The sequence below is a fragment of the Sylvia atricapilla genome, chromosome 1 (assembly GCF_009819655.1).
Source record: "Sylvia atricapilla isolate bSylAtr1 chromosome 1, bSylAtr1.pri, whole genome shotgun sequence".
Taxonomy (NCBI): domain Eukaryota; kingdom Metazoa; phylum Chordata; class Aves; order Passeriformes; family Sylviidae; genus Sylvia; species Sylvia atricapilla.
The window spans coordinates 63,324,416-63,342,501 of NC_089140.1; the positions used below are offsets into that span (position 1 = coordinate 63,324,416).

General features: G+C 39.4%; 1 protein-coding gene across 3 annotated transcripts in view; it reads right to left on the reverse strand.

The window, feature by feature from the left end:
* The window catches only part of DTNBP1 (dystrobrevin binding protein 1), a 68,925-nt gene extending 51,810 nt beyond the window's left edge, over window positions 1-17,115 (reverse strand). Inside the window, exons 1-6 of one of the 3 annotated variants that reach the window (XM_066324267.1) lie at window positions 17,019-17,115; window positions 14,396-14,446; window positions 11,422-11,472; window positions 10,636-10,696; window positions 7,785-7,917; window positions 1,260-1,392 (exon numbers count right to left, since the gene is read on the reverse strand). In XM_066324267.1, the coding sequence (XP_066180364.1) occupies window positions 1,260-1,392; window positions 7,785-7,917; window positions 10,636-10,696; window positions 11,422-11,472; window positions 14,396-14,446; window positions 17,019-17,074 (485 nt within the window). In that variant the 5' untranslated portion in view covers window positions 17,075-17,115. Of the gene's footprint in view, window positions 1-1,259; window positions 1,393-7,784; window positions 7,933-10,635; window positions 10,697-11,421; window positions 11,473-14,395; window positions 14,447-16,549; window positions 16,628-17,018 lie in introns of those variants that run through there. The other 2 variants (XM_066324250.1, XM_066324258.1) reach the window with 2 other exon arrangements.
* Between the last annotated feature and the right edge of the window lie 971 nt (window positions 17,116-18,086).

Here is an 18,086-nt window from a genome sequence, read left to right on the forward strand (position 1 = left end):
GAAACTTTAAGATATTAGAGACCTTTTGGGAGGTAGAACCTGTAACACCAGCACTCTTTCAGTAACTGGAGTTGTAACACCATAGAAGAGTAAGATTCCTCAGATAATAAATGAGGACCAATATGGAGGAAGTAATCAGGGGTGAATAGGTCTTTTGGGAGGAGACCATCATTTAAAAAAAAATAAAAAAGTAGAAAGAGGTACAAGACTGGCAAGAAGATTAAGAAAAAGAACACAGATCAGCTAAGCAAAATGTGGCCAAGTGCTGTCTGGCACAGTCCTGCCCTTGATCACCCACATCCTCATCAGAACTGTGAGACAAACCAGTTATTCTGACCTTACCACATGTATCCAACTTGCTTCCACAATCAAGGAGGCAAGAAGGGTGCCAGGGTGCTTCCCCTGGCTAACAGCAGGAGTCCCTCCTGGAGAGGGATCAAGTAACCAACCTGGTTAACTCCACATCAGTCAACATCCACATCTACCCACCCCTCCCTAACAGGCTGGCAGACACTGTCTTTGACAAACTGCTTCAATTCAACTCCTCATTTCCTAATTTATAGGATGAATATAATACTGCTTTTCTTATCTCCTTATATTAGGTTATTTTTTGCACTGGCAGTAACAGAAATCAAGGAAGTCAACAGTTTAAGTTATTTAAGCACTTGATATTTCTCTTTTGCTACCTTATCTTTCAGGTAAACCTGAAGCTCACTAGTTGAAAGTTCTGAATTTTCACACACACTGCTTTAAGCTGAACTTTGATTCCAAGAATTAATGCCCTGCTTTTACAAGTAAGAGAATGGCAGGAGATTAATACCTTTCATACAGAGTGAAAGGTACTTATAGGATACTGATAGAACTGAAACAAAGATAGAGGAAAATTCAGTTCCTACCCTGACAGGTACATGGTGGGGGGGGGAAAAAAAAAGAAGAAATCCATGAACCAGAGCAAGGGATTAAAAGAAACAACAGTTTATCTATGCTTATTAGCAACAGCCCTTAGTCCAATTCTTTGCAGAGAATAATAAACATGACTTCATCTTAACAACATTGTCATGATAATTTTCCAAACACATGCAGTCTTTGTTCATCACTAAGATGTTCAATGAATCTACTACAAATTTGCAATGTCCTGTCAAAGACTATTGTTTCTTTAGAACATGAAAATAAAATGGATTAGATTATATTATATATGAGGGGCATTAATTACAAAAGGCTTATATTGTATGCTAATTTATAACAATTGTTTTATTTACCTTTTTGTCTTCTTGTAGTTTTCCAGCTGTAATGTCTGAATACATTTGTATCTTTCCAACTCACACTGCTCACATAGTTCCTCAAGATACAACAGATGATTCTCCATTTCCTCAAAGTTTGCCTCTAGCTGGGCTGTAAGAAAGACTTGTATGAATATCAAATTGCATCAACAGACAGACAACTCACCTGAACAGAAACAAGATTTCATAAAGGTAAATAACTAACATGGTGATAATTACACACATATAAATGGCTCCAAAAGACAAACAAATCTCAGCCCAAATCCCACAGTAAAGAGTGGCAGCAGAGCCACGTTAAGGGGGAGATCTGCCTGAAGTTCCCTCGTAGTAAGATGCTGAGCCACTCTATTTGTCCCCACATCATCGTGTCACAGGCTCCTGGCCTGCATCTGAGGAAGAGAAGCATTCAGGACTCACACTTTTCCTTCCTGAGCAGACTGCCAGTTTAGCACTTCCTACACGGTACCAATCCAAGGAATAAAGCTGTGCTGGCCAAAGCCAGGACAAACCTTCATTTATTCAAATGGAGCAAAAATTAAGCATACAGGGAGAATTTTAACTTTCACATTATGTCATGGTAACATAAAAGAACACATATTTATGTCTCTGAAGACAGATCCTTTAGTGATAGCTAAATATAGAGATTTACCTATTTTACATACACATGTAAATTTTACGTTTAGATCTACCTATTTTACATACACATCTTTTAATATCATCTTTAAGCCTAATTGCTCAGTCTCAACTTCAAATAGATCTTGTCTATGACAAATCCTGGGAAAACTGATCTCATCTCATAGCTCACATTGCTTTGAGCAGAAACTGGCACTAGACAACTCCTGAGGTCCTTCCTCATCAGAATTAACCCATGTGAACCTTGTATCAAAGGATCACTCTCCCTGACAGTGATTAATGCTAAATTTCATGTCTCTCCTCAGGATTCCACAGTGGAAAAACTGTTTTCCCTAACCCAAACCAGCTGTTCACTCTGGGATAAAACTGTGTGACTTACAGGAATATTATTCATGTTTTTGCCAGGACCTCTCCTATACCAGGGGGAAGGTAAATTGCAGAAGCAAGAATAATTTTTACAAACAGCAGCCAGAGTTAATGTATTTCGGATGCTCAAAAGAAGGAAACTGAAGTAAGCTGAAGGCATTAGCCAAATCCTCCATTCTGGCTTGGCCATTCTACTTGAAGCCTATCTTGGACAGCACATAATTTCAACTTCCTTAGCCATTGCTCCATTATAAATATCCATCCTTGTGGTTTCCCTAAAAAAGCAGAAGTTAAGACTCCATAAGCAAATTTCCTAGGATGCATATTCATATGTTCAGCTTCACTTAACATCATTTTTTTAGTCCCTAACAAGGAAGATACACAACAATAGGAAAGGGGAATATGAATCATATAATAGGCAAATATTTCCCTAAATTATTTTTCTCAGATATACAGATCACTAAGGGGAGGGGAGAGAGATTGGGAAAAAAAAAAAAAAAAAAAAAAAAAAAAAAAGAAAGAAAGAAAGAAAGAAAGAAAGGCAATTGGCAATTAATGCAGAAACAAGTTTGAGGGGAAAAAATGTTTTCAGTTCTACATATTGTGATGTAGAACATTCACTGTTTACCACATACTCAATTTCCTCTGACAACATCCAGATGTATTCAAAATGTAATATCATGATTACAATTATGATTGGTAGGCCCTTTTTCTTTAATAAATGGACTTCTCTGAGTGCATTAAAATCCAAATACCTCTATTGTGCTAACTTGCTTTTCAGAATAATTGCTCCCTTAATAATCTGCAAAATTCTCAAACACAGCAGGACTGAAGATAATTTACCAAGGTACCTATCAACCACTGTTTTTTCCACTTAAAAAACCTTCACCACCTGCTTTGCTGTATTTGCTGATGAAATAATATTAAAAAACAACAACAAAGGACAGGAAAATAAAGAGGATGAAGAAAAGTGAATTCTAGACAGCAACTGATTCCTAGCACTTGCATTTGAGCAGCCTCTAGTGGGAATTTCAGAAAACAGTGTGCTCCTGAAGAACGGGAACGGACACCAGAGACCTCTCCAGGAGGCAACAATCCTGCTTTACTGCAACAGAGGTTTCAGAAGTTTTTTTTTCCTTTCTGAAATGAAAGAAAAATTGATTTTCACAAAAAATAGTTGAAGACAAGCTCTGTTGCAGCAGCACCAGCTACAGCTGAGAATTAAGATCTCTCTTCTCAAAAGAGACTATATGCACTGCGCATATAGTGCCAAGCAAAACTACAGATTTAATCAATTTCAAACTTAGGCTGTAAAAAAAAAAACATCTCCTCTAAATATTTTTCAGATTTTAAAAAATGTATTTGCTTTTAGATTAAAAATTTTCTTGAATTGCAATATGCCACACTCGGTAGAAATAGTATTTTTTATTAGACAGAAAAAAAACCCTTAATCTTTGGGTAACATCGCTCCAGTTATAGCAGTTTGGGCTGTATTACCACCAGTATAACAACATGATTTGAAACTTTAATTCTTAGTTTTAATTCTTTTGAAGTATGTTTAAAATTTGGCCAGGTGACATTATATTGGATCATCTTCCATCAGCATACACTGTTTTCCTTAGTTTACCAGCTATCAGGTATTAAGGTATTTACCTAGAACTCAACAGCCACAGATTTTTTTTTTATCCAGAAAACACTTCCTTTCTAAAGTGTACCAAACTTATATTTACCACATAATTTTACTAACTGAAATCTATGTTATCTGTAGTTCTGTATGAGTACAAAATTTGTTAGAATAGCTAAATCACAGCTGTATGTCAGAAAATAGGCTTCCACTAACTTTAGATGTAGCTTTCCTGAACTGTCCCAGCCACTCAAAAAACAGAAACTATGCAGAAGTATTAAAGACATTTCTACAAAGCTCATTTATTTTCTGACTAAAAGGTAAAAAGCAGAAAGGATGGAAACAATTACATCAAAGACGTTCCCTCTACCTCTAGGCCACACAGGGGCAGAGATTACTAAAAGCTTAAAATGAGCAGTGAAAGGCATATATGACTAGGAAGAGTTCAATTCAGCTGCAACCAAAAAAAAAGAAAAAAAAATTATATAATTACAGTTCTACTAGTGCTCAATTTTTATCTGTTTTTACAGAAAGGATCTTAAACCCAGCTAGCAGTATACCACTTACATGAACTTAAAGCAGCTTCTTTGCTGAAACTTCAAAGCAAGTACACCAGGATCCTTTTCCTTGTGCATTCAATCCTCAAACACTTCCAACTTTACGGCATCAAACTGTATGCCTTTTGCACATAAATATCTCTACCTAATACAACAACCCCCTCTGCTGAAGTGGTGTGCCCTGAAGCCTGTGAAGAAAAACTCCCCGTTGAACACAGCTGTCATTACACAGTATTCTTCAAATTCCCTAGGTTTACATAGATTTTCCCTGATTTTCTCAGTAAAAGGTAAATACAAATTCTGAAAAAATTAGACTGAATTTTGCAAAGCTAGAAAATGGCAACTTTCATACTTCATACACAATCTGAAATAAAAAAGACTGACCTTTTAGTAAAGCTGTAAACAAGGATACTTCTCCTAAAGTATCCTTGCAAAAGAATCTGTTTCCACAATGAATTTTCACACCCTCCTATAGCCCTCACTTAAAAAAACCAAAAAACAAACAACCAAAAAAAACCCACTAAAACCAAAAAACACCCTGAAGACTAAGAGGCAAAGGCTTTTAGCTCTGTGACTAAATTCCCAGTCTTAGTTTCCTCCCAGTCCCATCAGTAAAACATTTTCAACCTATGTTGGATCTGTCACCTATGTACAACATCAGTCTTTCTGAAACTAGTATTAAGTTAAGAATTAACATTTGATCTTTTTAAAAAGGTAAAAAAAAAAAAAAGGACTGGAGAAAAAGTGGATTTGGATCAATGTTTGTGTGTATTGATTTGCTGAAATCAAAACAGATGTTTGAGCAAAATGCCACTGCTCAAACATGAAAATGCATTTCATACTAAGTATGCCGGATATCAGTGAGCAGATACTTTCTACAACAGCTCAAATAAAAATGGCCTTAAGTGATGATTCCAATTCTGCACTTTGAAAGTCCTTTTCACTTTTACATGAGAGTAATTTTTTCTTCAAAGTTCTCAGTAGCTGCCACAAGATATTGCATAACACAGTAAATTTATCAAATGAAGACACAGACTTTCTACTTCAAGTCAGGGATGACTGATAATGTGAATACCTAAGCTAAAGAACTTTATAAAATTGCTAATGAAAATGTGTCTTGTAATACATAGCAAAAGCTGAAGATTCTGTACATGAGTCATACCAATTTTAAGTAGGTCACTAAAAAGGTTCATTTCCATTATCTGAAATTTCTTCTACCAAAAGCAGCCAGGGTTCCCTAACTACTTTCAAATGAAAGCATTAATAGATTTATTAGAAGCATATCATGTCAGAAGAAACAACTATTTTATTGAAATGATGGTTAGACAAATTACATCATGGGTGCATAACCCAGCACTTTGTGATTCTATTTTCACTTTTTTTACCTCATGTTTCACTCATACTGAAAACTTACAGTCAGAGTAATAGTCATCTCTTAGAAAACTGAATACAGTTTATAAAAACTAAAAACAGTTAGCAGAATATTTCAGTAAATTTCTGTTAAATCACCTCCAGAAAGTTAGATGTTGAATTTGGTAAAATTACATCTATCGCTTCAAACAGACTCCATAAAATTATTAGAAGAAAAAATAAAACACAGAACAATTTTTAAAAATTCACAGTTGCTAGGAACTAATAAGAAAATTTAGATAAATTACTTAAAATCTGACACAAAAAGTAAAGCTAGAGGTTTGGTTCAAATCTCAGAACCATAGCACTACACTTCAAAATTCATTAGCTTCCCTGAGCAGGCTGCTGAATACTTCCTCAAATCCTACATTTGCAGTATCAAAAATATCTAGAGACATACCTCTCAAAGAAATTCTACATTTGGAGTAAGATTAATTCTAGTTCATAAGACTGTATTAGAAATCAGAAAGTAGCACAAGTCCACCAGGATTTACAGCATTTGCAGTTATGAACTATAAAGGCAATTCTGTTAGCTTTCTATTATATTGTTTATCTTTGGGCTACCAGTGGACTGCATGATAATACTAAATCCAGTATTTTAATCAATCATTATTTGAACTTTTATTTCCTTAGAATTCCTTTTTTTTTTTTTTTTTCAAACAGCCAGTATTAAATGGTTAGCACAGATGATAAAGCCTTATTAAACAAGATGGTATGAGAAAATTGCAATAGAAAGTAGAATACATTCCTCAGTTCAGAAATAAATAGCAAAGTTATTACCAGCCTACCCAGGAACAAAAGCTGATTTGTGCATCCACTGACCACAGCAGAATGAGAAATTAGCCCTTGACGACAGAAAAGAACCCTCCTTTTCTTCACATCATGTCAGAACATAAATCCAGCCCATCTCACAGAGAAAAAAAAAAAAAAAAAAAAAAAAAAAAAAGAGTTGCAATCACATGAGGAATTTCTGCCTGCTTCCCAGCTGCTGTAAGAAAGAGGAGTGAAGGCACAGTCCCTGGGAAACTTAACTACCTAAAATCCATGTGCAGACAGCAGCTTTTCAAAGCCTTAATGTGATTCACCTCATATAGATTTTCATGGAAGCATCAAGAGATGTACTGTGGACAGACAGGGCTGCTGCTTGTCAAATGCTGCCTGCCCATTTCAAGGCTCAGCAATAGTAGAGATTTTCAGAGACTAAGAGTCCCCAATATCTTTTTCTTAATTTAATTTTCAACAGTGGATCAACAGTTTTGTATGACAGTTGCAGAATTAGTCCACCAAAGCATTCACCTTTTAAATAAAATGAACAGGTTAACCTCTGGTAAAGTCTTAAAAATTGCAATCCACCTAATAAACATGAGGTGTTTGCTAATCTTAATAAGCAGCATAAGTATTCATCTATAGAAAAGTTGGATATCACTTCAGAATATCTTAATCCTGTACATTAATTCAAACAATGGAAGTTACCTTTGGAACCAACAATTATTCAAAACCAAAGGTTTCTGCCTTGAAAGTCAACCTAGCCAGGTAAATTTCCCTGTCTCCCACCCTAAATGAGTAGTTTAAGCATTACCATGTAAAATTACATAGACTCCAAAAGAAGCAGCTATAGACATGAGTGTTCATGCTATCAAAAATCTTAATAATTTAATAAGACTTCAAGAATAGCATTTTTCACCTATTCAAATATTTGTCAATTTTTTTTTTCCCAAAAGCAACACACACGAAATTTTAACTTCTGGGAGAGCAACCACTGCTACTTGTTGATCTTTTCAAGAAAAGTTTAAGAACCACAATTTTACCACAGAAAGCAAAATTAAATTTGATAATCACAGCATTCACAACAGCCAAACTTCAGTCTAATCCTCTGTACTGATCTGAATGCTTGCTATGTCTGTAAGAACTTACCTAGGCTTGCTGTGAGGCATTCCAGATCTGCTAAAAACGCCGGTATTTGCTGAAGCTGATCCTGCAGTTCCACCAGACTGTTCCTTTTCTTCTCCCAGTGTGCAGAAAGCATCACAACTTCACTATCGACCAGCTGCAACAAACAGGTCTTTAATTGCAAATTTACGTAGCTGTTTATGAGCATCTTGACTAATTTTTATAATCAATACATTTGGAAGCATAAGGTCAGCAGAGCAACCCTGCCACATTGCCACTTGTGTACTCCTCAAGTAAATACACAGCATGCTCAATAAAATCCCCTGGAGTAGGGAATATTTATATCAAAATGCATTGAACAAAAATATAACAAAAAGTTATTTTTCAATATACTAATCAATGCAAGGAAGTATTTTATGGATGTTATTGACTGTAAAAAAGATGCACCCGAAATTCTGGCAGCAGTGTTGCAGTGGCGCACAACAACAACATCAGCACAGTGCTGCGATTTTGGGCATATTTAGATCAAGAGTTTAATGCTGCCAGTCATACCAATTTCATGTTTACAATAAAAATGAAAATTCTGCACATGCAAAGTAGTCTAGAAAATAAAGTAAAAGGAATATTTAGAAAAATGTTGCCTTTACAACATTACTGCTCTTCTGCTTTTGTGATATACTGCAGTAGTGCCAAGTGTTTATGAACACCTTTCTACATTAGCTCAATTCTTGTTGTTTTATTCTTCCTAATTTTTATTATGTAATAAGACAAGGATACACTGCTTCAAAGTTTTGCTAATATTTTCTATGAAAAATCCCAGGATCAAGAGATCCTAGGCAACAAACGTTTCCCTTACACATAATTGAGATAATTCAATTAGTTTCCCTGCTCTTAATTCCTCTACTTAATTCCTCTTGCACACAATTACAGCCTGTGGCTGTATCTGCATTCTAAACTCCTCAATTTTTATAGTCTGTATATGCAGAAACTGAAAAAGTCTTGGCAATGGGCAAAGAAGCTCTCAAATGTACAATTCTACCCACTTTAGATCAATTCTTTTAAAAGAATGACTTCCATCTTTTGCAAATTCCTCCAGCTACCTATCCCGGTTTAAAAAAAAAACCCTGTTTCACCAGACAAGTTTTGAAAACTCATGCCAAAGGCCACTTAGAAACGGAACACTTCAGAAGACCAAATAGTCTTACTTAAATAAAGCCATGTCTATTTCTGAGACTGGGATAGGTATTTATATCAGTAGAACAGTAAAGCAAACAGAATAAACCAAAACAAGCCACCATGAGATGGGGACAAACACCACAAACACTTCAGCCCTGAGATAACTGAATGCAGCTGAAATGACAATCATCTAAAAGGAGAATTTTGTACAAGGAACTGGTAGTTAACATCTACCATTCAACATGTAAGCTGCAACTAAAGCTTGAAATTTTCACTTAATAAATTTATGCGTTTACAAATAAGACAGCACAAGTAAGCAGAAATAAAATACTGGACAAGTGGACCTTTAGGTCTTTTACAGTACAATCTTCTGTGCTTACACAGTTTTTATTTTCCCCTGTTATAAAAGAAGTAACAAACAAAAGTCAGCAAGCAATACATACACTGAGTTGTGTATAAAGTAAATATCTGAATTTAATGGAAAATTTTAAGCCTTTTTGGAAGCTTTTCATTCTCATTTTCCCAAGCAGCCGTAACATGGGAGATTAGGTTACATTAGTTTAATATATATGAAACCTCACACTGTTTTCAGAACTACAATTTTTAAAGCAATAGCAAGTATTATACAATACATACATATATAATATATATTATATAATAATAATATATAATATATGTAATAATGTATAATAATACATAATATATAATAATATATAATATATATTATATATAATATATATTATATATATACTATATATATATATATATATATATATATGTATTATAGCAAGTATTATAAAATCGTGACCATATCATTTAAGAGATTTTCCAGGAAAAAAAACCATTATGAGCAGTAAAACACACCAAACTGGCAAGGAGAGCTCCATCTCCAGCACCTGAAGGTTTTCACTAGAATGCAGGGAAAAGCAGGACCATACCATTAGGCAAGAGAATGAAGTACAGAAGAGACTGACTTTCTTACTGTAAATACACAGTGAGCTATTTATCCATTATAAAACAATACACGGAAGTTTCTAAGTAAAGAGAAGAGCCAGGAATGATGCACCCAGCCAAAGTGAAGCCAGGACAGAGAACCCCACAGCTCAGTCCTGTTCCACAGTGTGGCCACCCAGATTACACTGTCTGTCCCTTAAACATGGCTTGAAACTGAAAGTCGTGCTGAGTAATGCATTGGTAACACTTACTGGAAATTTCCTTTCCCCTCATTCCACAAATAAACCACACAACTCGTCACTTTGCTCCCAGGGCAGGAATAGTGAATGAAATTAGGAGAAAGCACAAACACTTCCCAAATCTTTTCAGCAGGGCAAGCCAATTTTGCTGTCTCTTGCTCACTAGGGGTGGGCAACAGTGTCAGTGTCACAGCCCTGCCCTGCTACAAACCACTAAGAGGCCTCAACCCCAAATACATTCTGTACTTTCGCAGCCATGCTGCTTTGAAAGAGCTACAGCAGTAACATACATCATCATCTTTGCAACTGTTTACATTGCATCATGTTATTTGTTACTTCACATTTGCATTACATTGCTGTTTACATTACTGTGAGAGTGAACAAGGCTGTGTGGGTGTTTACTTAGGGGCCAAGGTTAACCCTGTAGGCTGGGACTAAAAATTTGAGTTTAAAATCATTTACACATATTAAAATATCCCATGTATGGCATTGTCATTTTTTCTTACCTCTCCAGCTTTTGCACAATCTTTGGCTCCTTTATGGAGGGCAGCCCAAGCATCTTCATATCTGAAGAGAAGAAAAACTACTATTCTTACTGTGTTCTCCTTACAAAGGAATTCATGGATGTCACTGTGCTTATATTTACAGATACTATCAGAAATTACAGCCTAAAAAGCTGAGTAATTCTTTCCAGTACTTACCATTCTGCCAAGACAAATATGCGGTGAGAAATAATGTCTTTTAGAGAAGAAGTGAATTGGTTTTTTTAACCTGCTAAGTATCACTAAAAGCTAAATGGACCCAGCAATACCTACAAGACAACTCACCACCTTAAACATCACTTGGAACTCAATTTAATTATGAAAAAAATGAACAAGACTGTAATCATACATATAACCCTCCCAATTAAAAAAAAAAAAAAAAAAAAAAAAAAAGGAAAGAAAAGACAGAAGGAAATTATATCAAGTATGTCCAAGTTATGAAACCACAGACTGGGGCTCAGTGCTGGCCTCCTTCACCCCTTTGCATTAGGACATGGACCAAAGTCATCTTTCAAATGCAGCTTTTCCTCCAGACCTTCAGTTTCATTAATGTGACAGCACTTCAGGACTGGGCAAGCTTTAAACACATTTATCATTTGGTAACCACTCCACCACTCTGTTTAACTGCAGCATAACCAAAAACCCATTAGCAATACTTTGATTTTCTTCTCTAATTTCTTTCTTAAGAAATTAGATTTTAAAAAATCTAATGTAGGAAGCAAACACTAATAAAGAAAAGGAAAGTCATACCTGCTTAGTAACTCCAGTCCAGCAGAAAACTCTGGCAAACACTGAACAGTTCTATAAAATAAATTGCAAATGTACAAAATCATTAAAGAAGAGAAGGCTGTTATAAAAAATATGTGCACACACATCTGCACTTGACAAATATGCTGAGCACAGAAATGTTTCCTACTGTTCCTACTTTCACAAACATTTTGCCAATTTTGGCTTAAAATACATTACATGGTGTATCTGACAAGAATATTCCAAAGCCAGGATTGCTTTTATCCCTTGATGTTTTATGATTGCCTATTCTTACCTCTTTTCAACTGTGTCCATTAAAAATAAGTTTTATTAAACAATTTCCAACTATAGTTAACAAAGATACAAGATGAACATAATTTTAACCCAAAAAAGGTCAGAGAAATATTCAGAAAAAAAAGACTACTACTTCAGTTCATGTCCCTCAATACAGATATTGCACTTACTATATTCTACACTAAAAATAAATATTAAGCTAAAGAACCTTTGCCAGTTTAATGCTCTAATGATCTCCTACTCAATGCATACACTTCCATTAATAATAGCTTGAAGTATAAAGGCATCTTATTATAAGTTAGAAAATTAACAATGCAGTACTTCTAAGGATGAGAAGATCTTGATGTCCTCCAAAATTTGCCCCTTGGAATGTCACCCAAACAGACTGTGCTGCACTATCATCCAAACAATTTGAATTAAAAAAAAAAAAAAAAAAAAAAAAAAAAAAAAAAAAAAAAGAACTACTATACATTATACCTTCCTGTCCTTAAGGCAAGGGAAAAGTGACAGAATCAGTGAGGTGGAAAGGGACCTCAAGAACTTTCTATTACAATCACCTGTTAAAACCAGCCACGAGATCAAAGCAGTTTCTTCAGGAAGCTTTTCTCAGCTTTTCCTGATTATCTCCTGTTTCAGAAGTTTTAACTTATGCCTATCACCTTTCGTGTTCCCACCACACAGCAGTTTCCTCAATAACCACTTCACATGCAGTGAAGTCACCTGTTCTCCAGGCTAAACAACTGCCCATCTCAGCCCTTCCTCATACACAGAGTTCATGCCCCAACCATTTTGGTGGCTCTCCACTAAATTGCTCCAGAATATTAACACTTTTCTCAAACTGGGGACCAAAGTGGACAGGGTAGTTAGGGGTCTAAGGAGTTCCAAATGCAGGGGACAATCACCTTCCTCAATCCCACTGTCTGGGTATTGTTTACCATTAGCTGTTGGCTGCAGCAAGGCATGTCCCTGGCTCACATTCAGCCTGCTGTCTGCCAAGACAGGGTCTTTTTAGGAAAGCTACTTCCCAGATAGTCTGTCAGCTCCAGTCTGCATTGTTGCAGGAGACACTTTCTTCCCAGGGAAACATGGAATTTCTACCTCTTGATTTTCATGAGATACCTCTTGGCACATATGATCTTGTGGGCTTTTAGGGCTTGAGTACCTTCATTCACTACTGGTCAGTCTCCTTGACCCTTTCCACTAAGCACAAGGCACTGAAGCTACAAAGGCATTAAATAACTCCACAACCTCTACATTTGCTGTAATTCACCCCATTCATCACCAATCCCATGTTTTTTTTCAGCTTCTTATTACCAGTGCAGGGCTAACAGCTGTTCTTGTCCTTGACATCTCTTGTAAACGTCAACTCCAGGTGAGCTCTGGCTTTCCTAAGGCTATTCCCCCATGCCAAAGAGATTATGAAGAGGCATCAAGTAGCTATCCTTGACACCCTCCCAGGGCACTTCTTGATTGCATACTGATTGCCCTTTCAGGAGCTGGAAGCTAAAGGCCCCATGAAGAATGGGGGTTTAATGATACAGAGGATTCCTCAAGCTGTTTGGAGAATTCATCATTCTCTCTCTGGTCAGAGGGTCAGTGACAAGCTCCCATTCCAACACCACCCTTGCTGGCCTCTCCTTGGCTCCCATCCATAGGCCCTCAGCCATGCTTACAATCAAGCTGAGCTGTGTTTGTCCCTGAACTTTATCAGCAAAGCAAAAGCCACCCCAGCATACCCGTTTCTGATGCTTCAATTGGTTCACCCAGTGCTTTTCTCGAAAAGCAATGGGTATTCATAACAGTACTCCAGAAGAATCAAAACATTATGGACTGGAAACATGCAAAGACAGCTAGTTACAATAGTTTTATTCAGAGCTTAGTTTAGCCTCCATGCCTTGTCCATACAACTGGTCCTTTGTTAAAAAAAAATTATACCCAAAATATGAGGATTCAGAACTTGAGACAGTTTATTTCAGATCCTTTATTTTTAGCACTTGGCCTGTTTTTAAACCAATTTGTGTCTCCATAGTATTTTTTAATAAGAACATGCTTTACACTAAAGCATATCTGAGCTGATTTGAAGAAGTTACTCTCACAGATGACATTTACAGACATCAAGTAGTCTCCCCTGTAGCTTATATAGGTTGAAGAGAACCTATAGGTTGAAGAGAAAGAATGAGCAGAGAACGCAGAGGACTAAAACAAACCCCTAAAACAATGAAAAAGACAAAACCAAATAAGCACAATTCTCAAAACTTCTTGAAACAGAAAATTGAATATTTAATTACACACATATTTTCCACCAAAAAAAAGTTCCTATTTCTGTTTTTACACTAAAAATACCTCTGAGTTACAATTTTAGAACATGAGATTCACAGAGATTGCAAACAATTACTGCAACATGAATCTTCTATGAGGTACTACAATAACACTGCATATTCATTTAATTTAAATACTAATTTATAAACTCATTGACAGCCATTAGAAATTATTTAGGCCTATCAATGAAGGTTGTATTAAGCAAAGCATTTGCTTTGGTTAAGCTTCTCTGTTGTCAAAATAGTATTTTGTAAAATTATAAGCAAGTGTTCTTCCAATTGGCTCATATATATGAGCCGCTTCGATTTTTTTCTTAGCAAGGATATCTTATATCAATGCTATATATTAAGACATTCAGAAGTACCTTTGCCTGCTTTTCTTTGCATCTCTTGATTTGTCACCCAAAGTCTTCAACCTACAAATCAAAACACAAATCCATCAGACATTTACAACACCAAAACCAGAGAACAAATTGTTTGAAGAGAATGTGTTAATTCCAGTCTATAACAGGTTATTTTGTCTCAGCTTGTTTCACAAATAAAGCGAATTTCACTTTGTTTTGTGGAGACTCTCATACGAATTTACTTCCACTGACACTACTGCTAAATCTTGAGATTTTTTGTAGAAGCGCATCAGGCAATTGGGAGTTGTGGATACAAGTCATCCACCTCTTGATACAATTTCCTCAGCAGACAGAAATTAGACCTGCAAAGAAGTAACCAATCCCTCTCTGAGGAATACCATTTACAGGAAGGATCTCGTGGCAAGGAAAAGCATGACAGTCACACATACACACATACCCACTTGCCATAAGTCTGCCAACACAAAACCAGCACAAGCACAACTTTTCCTCTGCCAGCTTTCAGAGCCTCCAGCAGTATCACCACAGTGCACTGCTACTGAGGGTATCTGAGGCTGCTTTCACACATGGTCCATTTCAAACCGACTGGTATCTTGCTCTCAAAAAAACCCCCTTCCAAACCAACCAAACAACCCTCCCCCCAGTACTGTCCACTCTTTTTCAGACAACCAGTATTTGTAGATACCTTGCTCACAGGACACACAGAATTAGAGCAGACACAGCTGAGCAAGGAAGGAGACCACAGAAACGGCTAATAACTCTAAACTGCTGTCTTTAAACCACACAATGCAGATTTAATCTTTTTCAGGCATACATACATGTCCCTATATTCCTTGGGAAGCTATATTATTTCTTTAGAAGCCCTGGAAAGCCTTCCCCATTGCAATGTCATTAAATTCAGCTTGTTCTACTTTGCAAGTGTTTATGTGTCGTTAACAAGCTGGCCACTACTTGACACCGAAAATACTTTCTTTGGGTTTTGAGAATTAGACTATTTTAAGCTAAAGTTTCAACATCACAAAATTACTTCTATTACCACTTTGGTGGGGTGCAGAACAGAGTAATTCAGAACACCAAGAAATTAGGTTGCACGGTCTAGGAAGTAAGAGGGGGCAAACCAGGTCAACTTGTGTTTTGTCTACATGGGGACACTAAAGAGAAAAAAAAAAAATGCTTTGCACAGCCTCTGCCACTGTGGTTCTGAGATACAGGCTCTCAATGGCAAAAAAACTACAGAAGAGATTACACCACAGACGAAAATAACTCTTAAAGACGGGACACTGGAACAAGGGCATACTAACGGAGCTGCCAAAACACGAGGATGGACATTATGAAATCAGGGATTGTTCTCAGAACAAAACATTGCAACACCAGGAAGAAAGCAAAATATATGGAAATATACTGACTCTACTGCAGCAAATACGGAAAACACAAATACAGATTCACAGAGTTAAACGACCATCAGATCTGGCATGTTATGACCTTTCTGTTCTCTTTCACCACGTGAAAAACACCCTTTTCCAGAGAGCCTTACACTGTACTGACATTATCAGCTCCTCTGAGAAGAAAAGGAGAAAGTCAGACAGAAATAAAGCAATGCTTTTGTCTGTATTTCTAAGAAAGTTGAATATTTAGTTGCTGCTTGGTAAGATGAGAGATAACATGTGAGCAATTTATCTGTTTGATTGGCAGCCTCTTCTCTCAGTTTCTCTTGACCATCATACACTGGCACAAGTATGCAACGATAAACTGCTTCTTTTAAGTTTTTGGGGAACAGAAATTCCTCACTGTACGTAAATATTTACCATAGGGGTATTATAAGGCAGCCTTAACATTGTCAAAGACCACACAGTTTTTAATCGATTACAGCACAATCCTCCCCTGTGGCTCATCATGAGCCACCAGCTCTGCGGCACAGGCATGACCTTGTCCTCCGGCCACTTGCTGACTTCCAGTGACACTCCCTTGGGCCACCTGCTTGTGCTAAAAACAGCACCGACACGGGGCCTACCCAAATAAACCTCGCGAGGCAGCGTAGGAAGGATATTTTTCTACTTTTTAAGCAAGCACGGGGCTGTTCGGCGCGCTTATCCCGCGCTTCTTTTCCCCAAGTGACAGTAACACATCTTCCCAGGAAGAGCAAGTTTCTCCACACACCAAGCGGCGCCCAGAAACGCTCTTGGAGGGATTGCGCTGATCCACGAAACCTTGAAGGTCGGTAACTTCATAAAAAATTCAAGCGCGTTAATTGACCCCGCTGACATCTTCTCTCGCAAGAGCGGTCTGTCTGTCCCTCTCTCTCCCCCCTTTCCCTGACGGCAGCCGCTTCCCGGGCACCGCGGCTGCCGCTGCTCCATCGGCCGGCCAGCCCAGCCGGGAACACCGCCATTCCGGACCCCGGAGCCGCGCTTCCAGCCCGTCCCCGCGCCCAGGAGGGCACCCCGGGTGACACACCAGCCCCGGCAGCCGCTCCGTCTGCGCAATCTCCCGCTCTTCCTCCCTCCCTGTGCCAGTCCACGCCTCTCCCGGCCCCCGGTCACCTGCTTTCCCCCCTCCTCGCCCGGCCGGGCTGCGGACCCTCTCCCGCTCTCCCCGGCGGCCCCGCGGTGCCGTAGGCGATACCCACCCGGCGGTGAGATCCTGCTGGACGCTCAGCAACCGCTCCCGCAGCGTCTCCAGCATCTTCCCGGCTTTTCCCGGCTGCGAAGGCCAGCGCCGGAGGGCGGAGCGCGGGCGGCGCTCGGCTGAGCTCCCGCCTCCGGTGCCGCCTCCCCTCAGCCCGCCCCGTCCCTTCCGCCGCTCCCGGCTCCCGCTGCTCCCGGCGGGCTGGCGGCTGGGATTGCTGTGGGGCTGGCGGCGGGGATTGCTGTGGGGCTGGCGGCTGGGATTGCTGTGGGGCTGGCGGCGGGGATTGCTGTGGGGATTGCTGTGGGGCCGGCGGCTGGGATTGCTGTGGGGCTGGCGGCGGGGATTGCTGTGGGGATTGCTGTGGGGCTGGCGGCTGGGATTGCTGTGGGGCTGGCGGCGGGGATTGCTGTGGGGATTGCTGTGGGGCCGGCGGCGGGGACTGCCGTGGGGCTGGCGGCGGGGATTGCTGTGGGGCCGGCGGCGGGGACTGCTGTGGGGCTGGCGGCGGGGATTGTGGGGCTGCCGGCGGGGATTGCTGTGGGGCCGGCGGCGGGGACTGCTGTGGGGCTGGCGGCGGGGATTGCTGTGGGGCTGGCGGCGGGGATTGCTGTGGGGCTGGCGGCGGGGACTGCTGTGGGGCTGGCGGCGGGGACTGCTGTGGGGCTGAGCCCCTCGGCCTGCCGCCCGCCTTGTGCCGGCGCCGGACCCGCTTAAAGCCCGGGCGGTGTCAGCGATAGATCTGAGCGGCGTCTCAATCCCTGAGGGTTTTTAGAGGTTGTTTTAAAGAGCGCAGGAGATCTCCTTGGCAGGTTGGGACCCTCACCAGAGTGATTTGACTTCAGCGATGGTAGCGTAGATCACCTCCTTAGTGATAGGAAGTTGATCAAGGGGCTGGAGCGTCTCTGAGGAGGAAAGGCTCAGGGAGCTGGGCCTCTTCAGCCTTGAGAAAAGACAGGTGAGGGAGGAACCATACAAATGTCTCTGAGTGTCTGAAGGAAAGGTGTAAGCCACGAGCATGTAACCAGGCTCTTCTTGGTGGTGCCAAAAATTAGGACAAGAAGCAGCA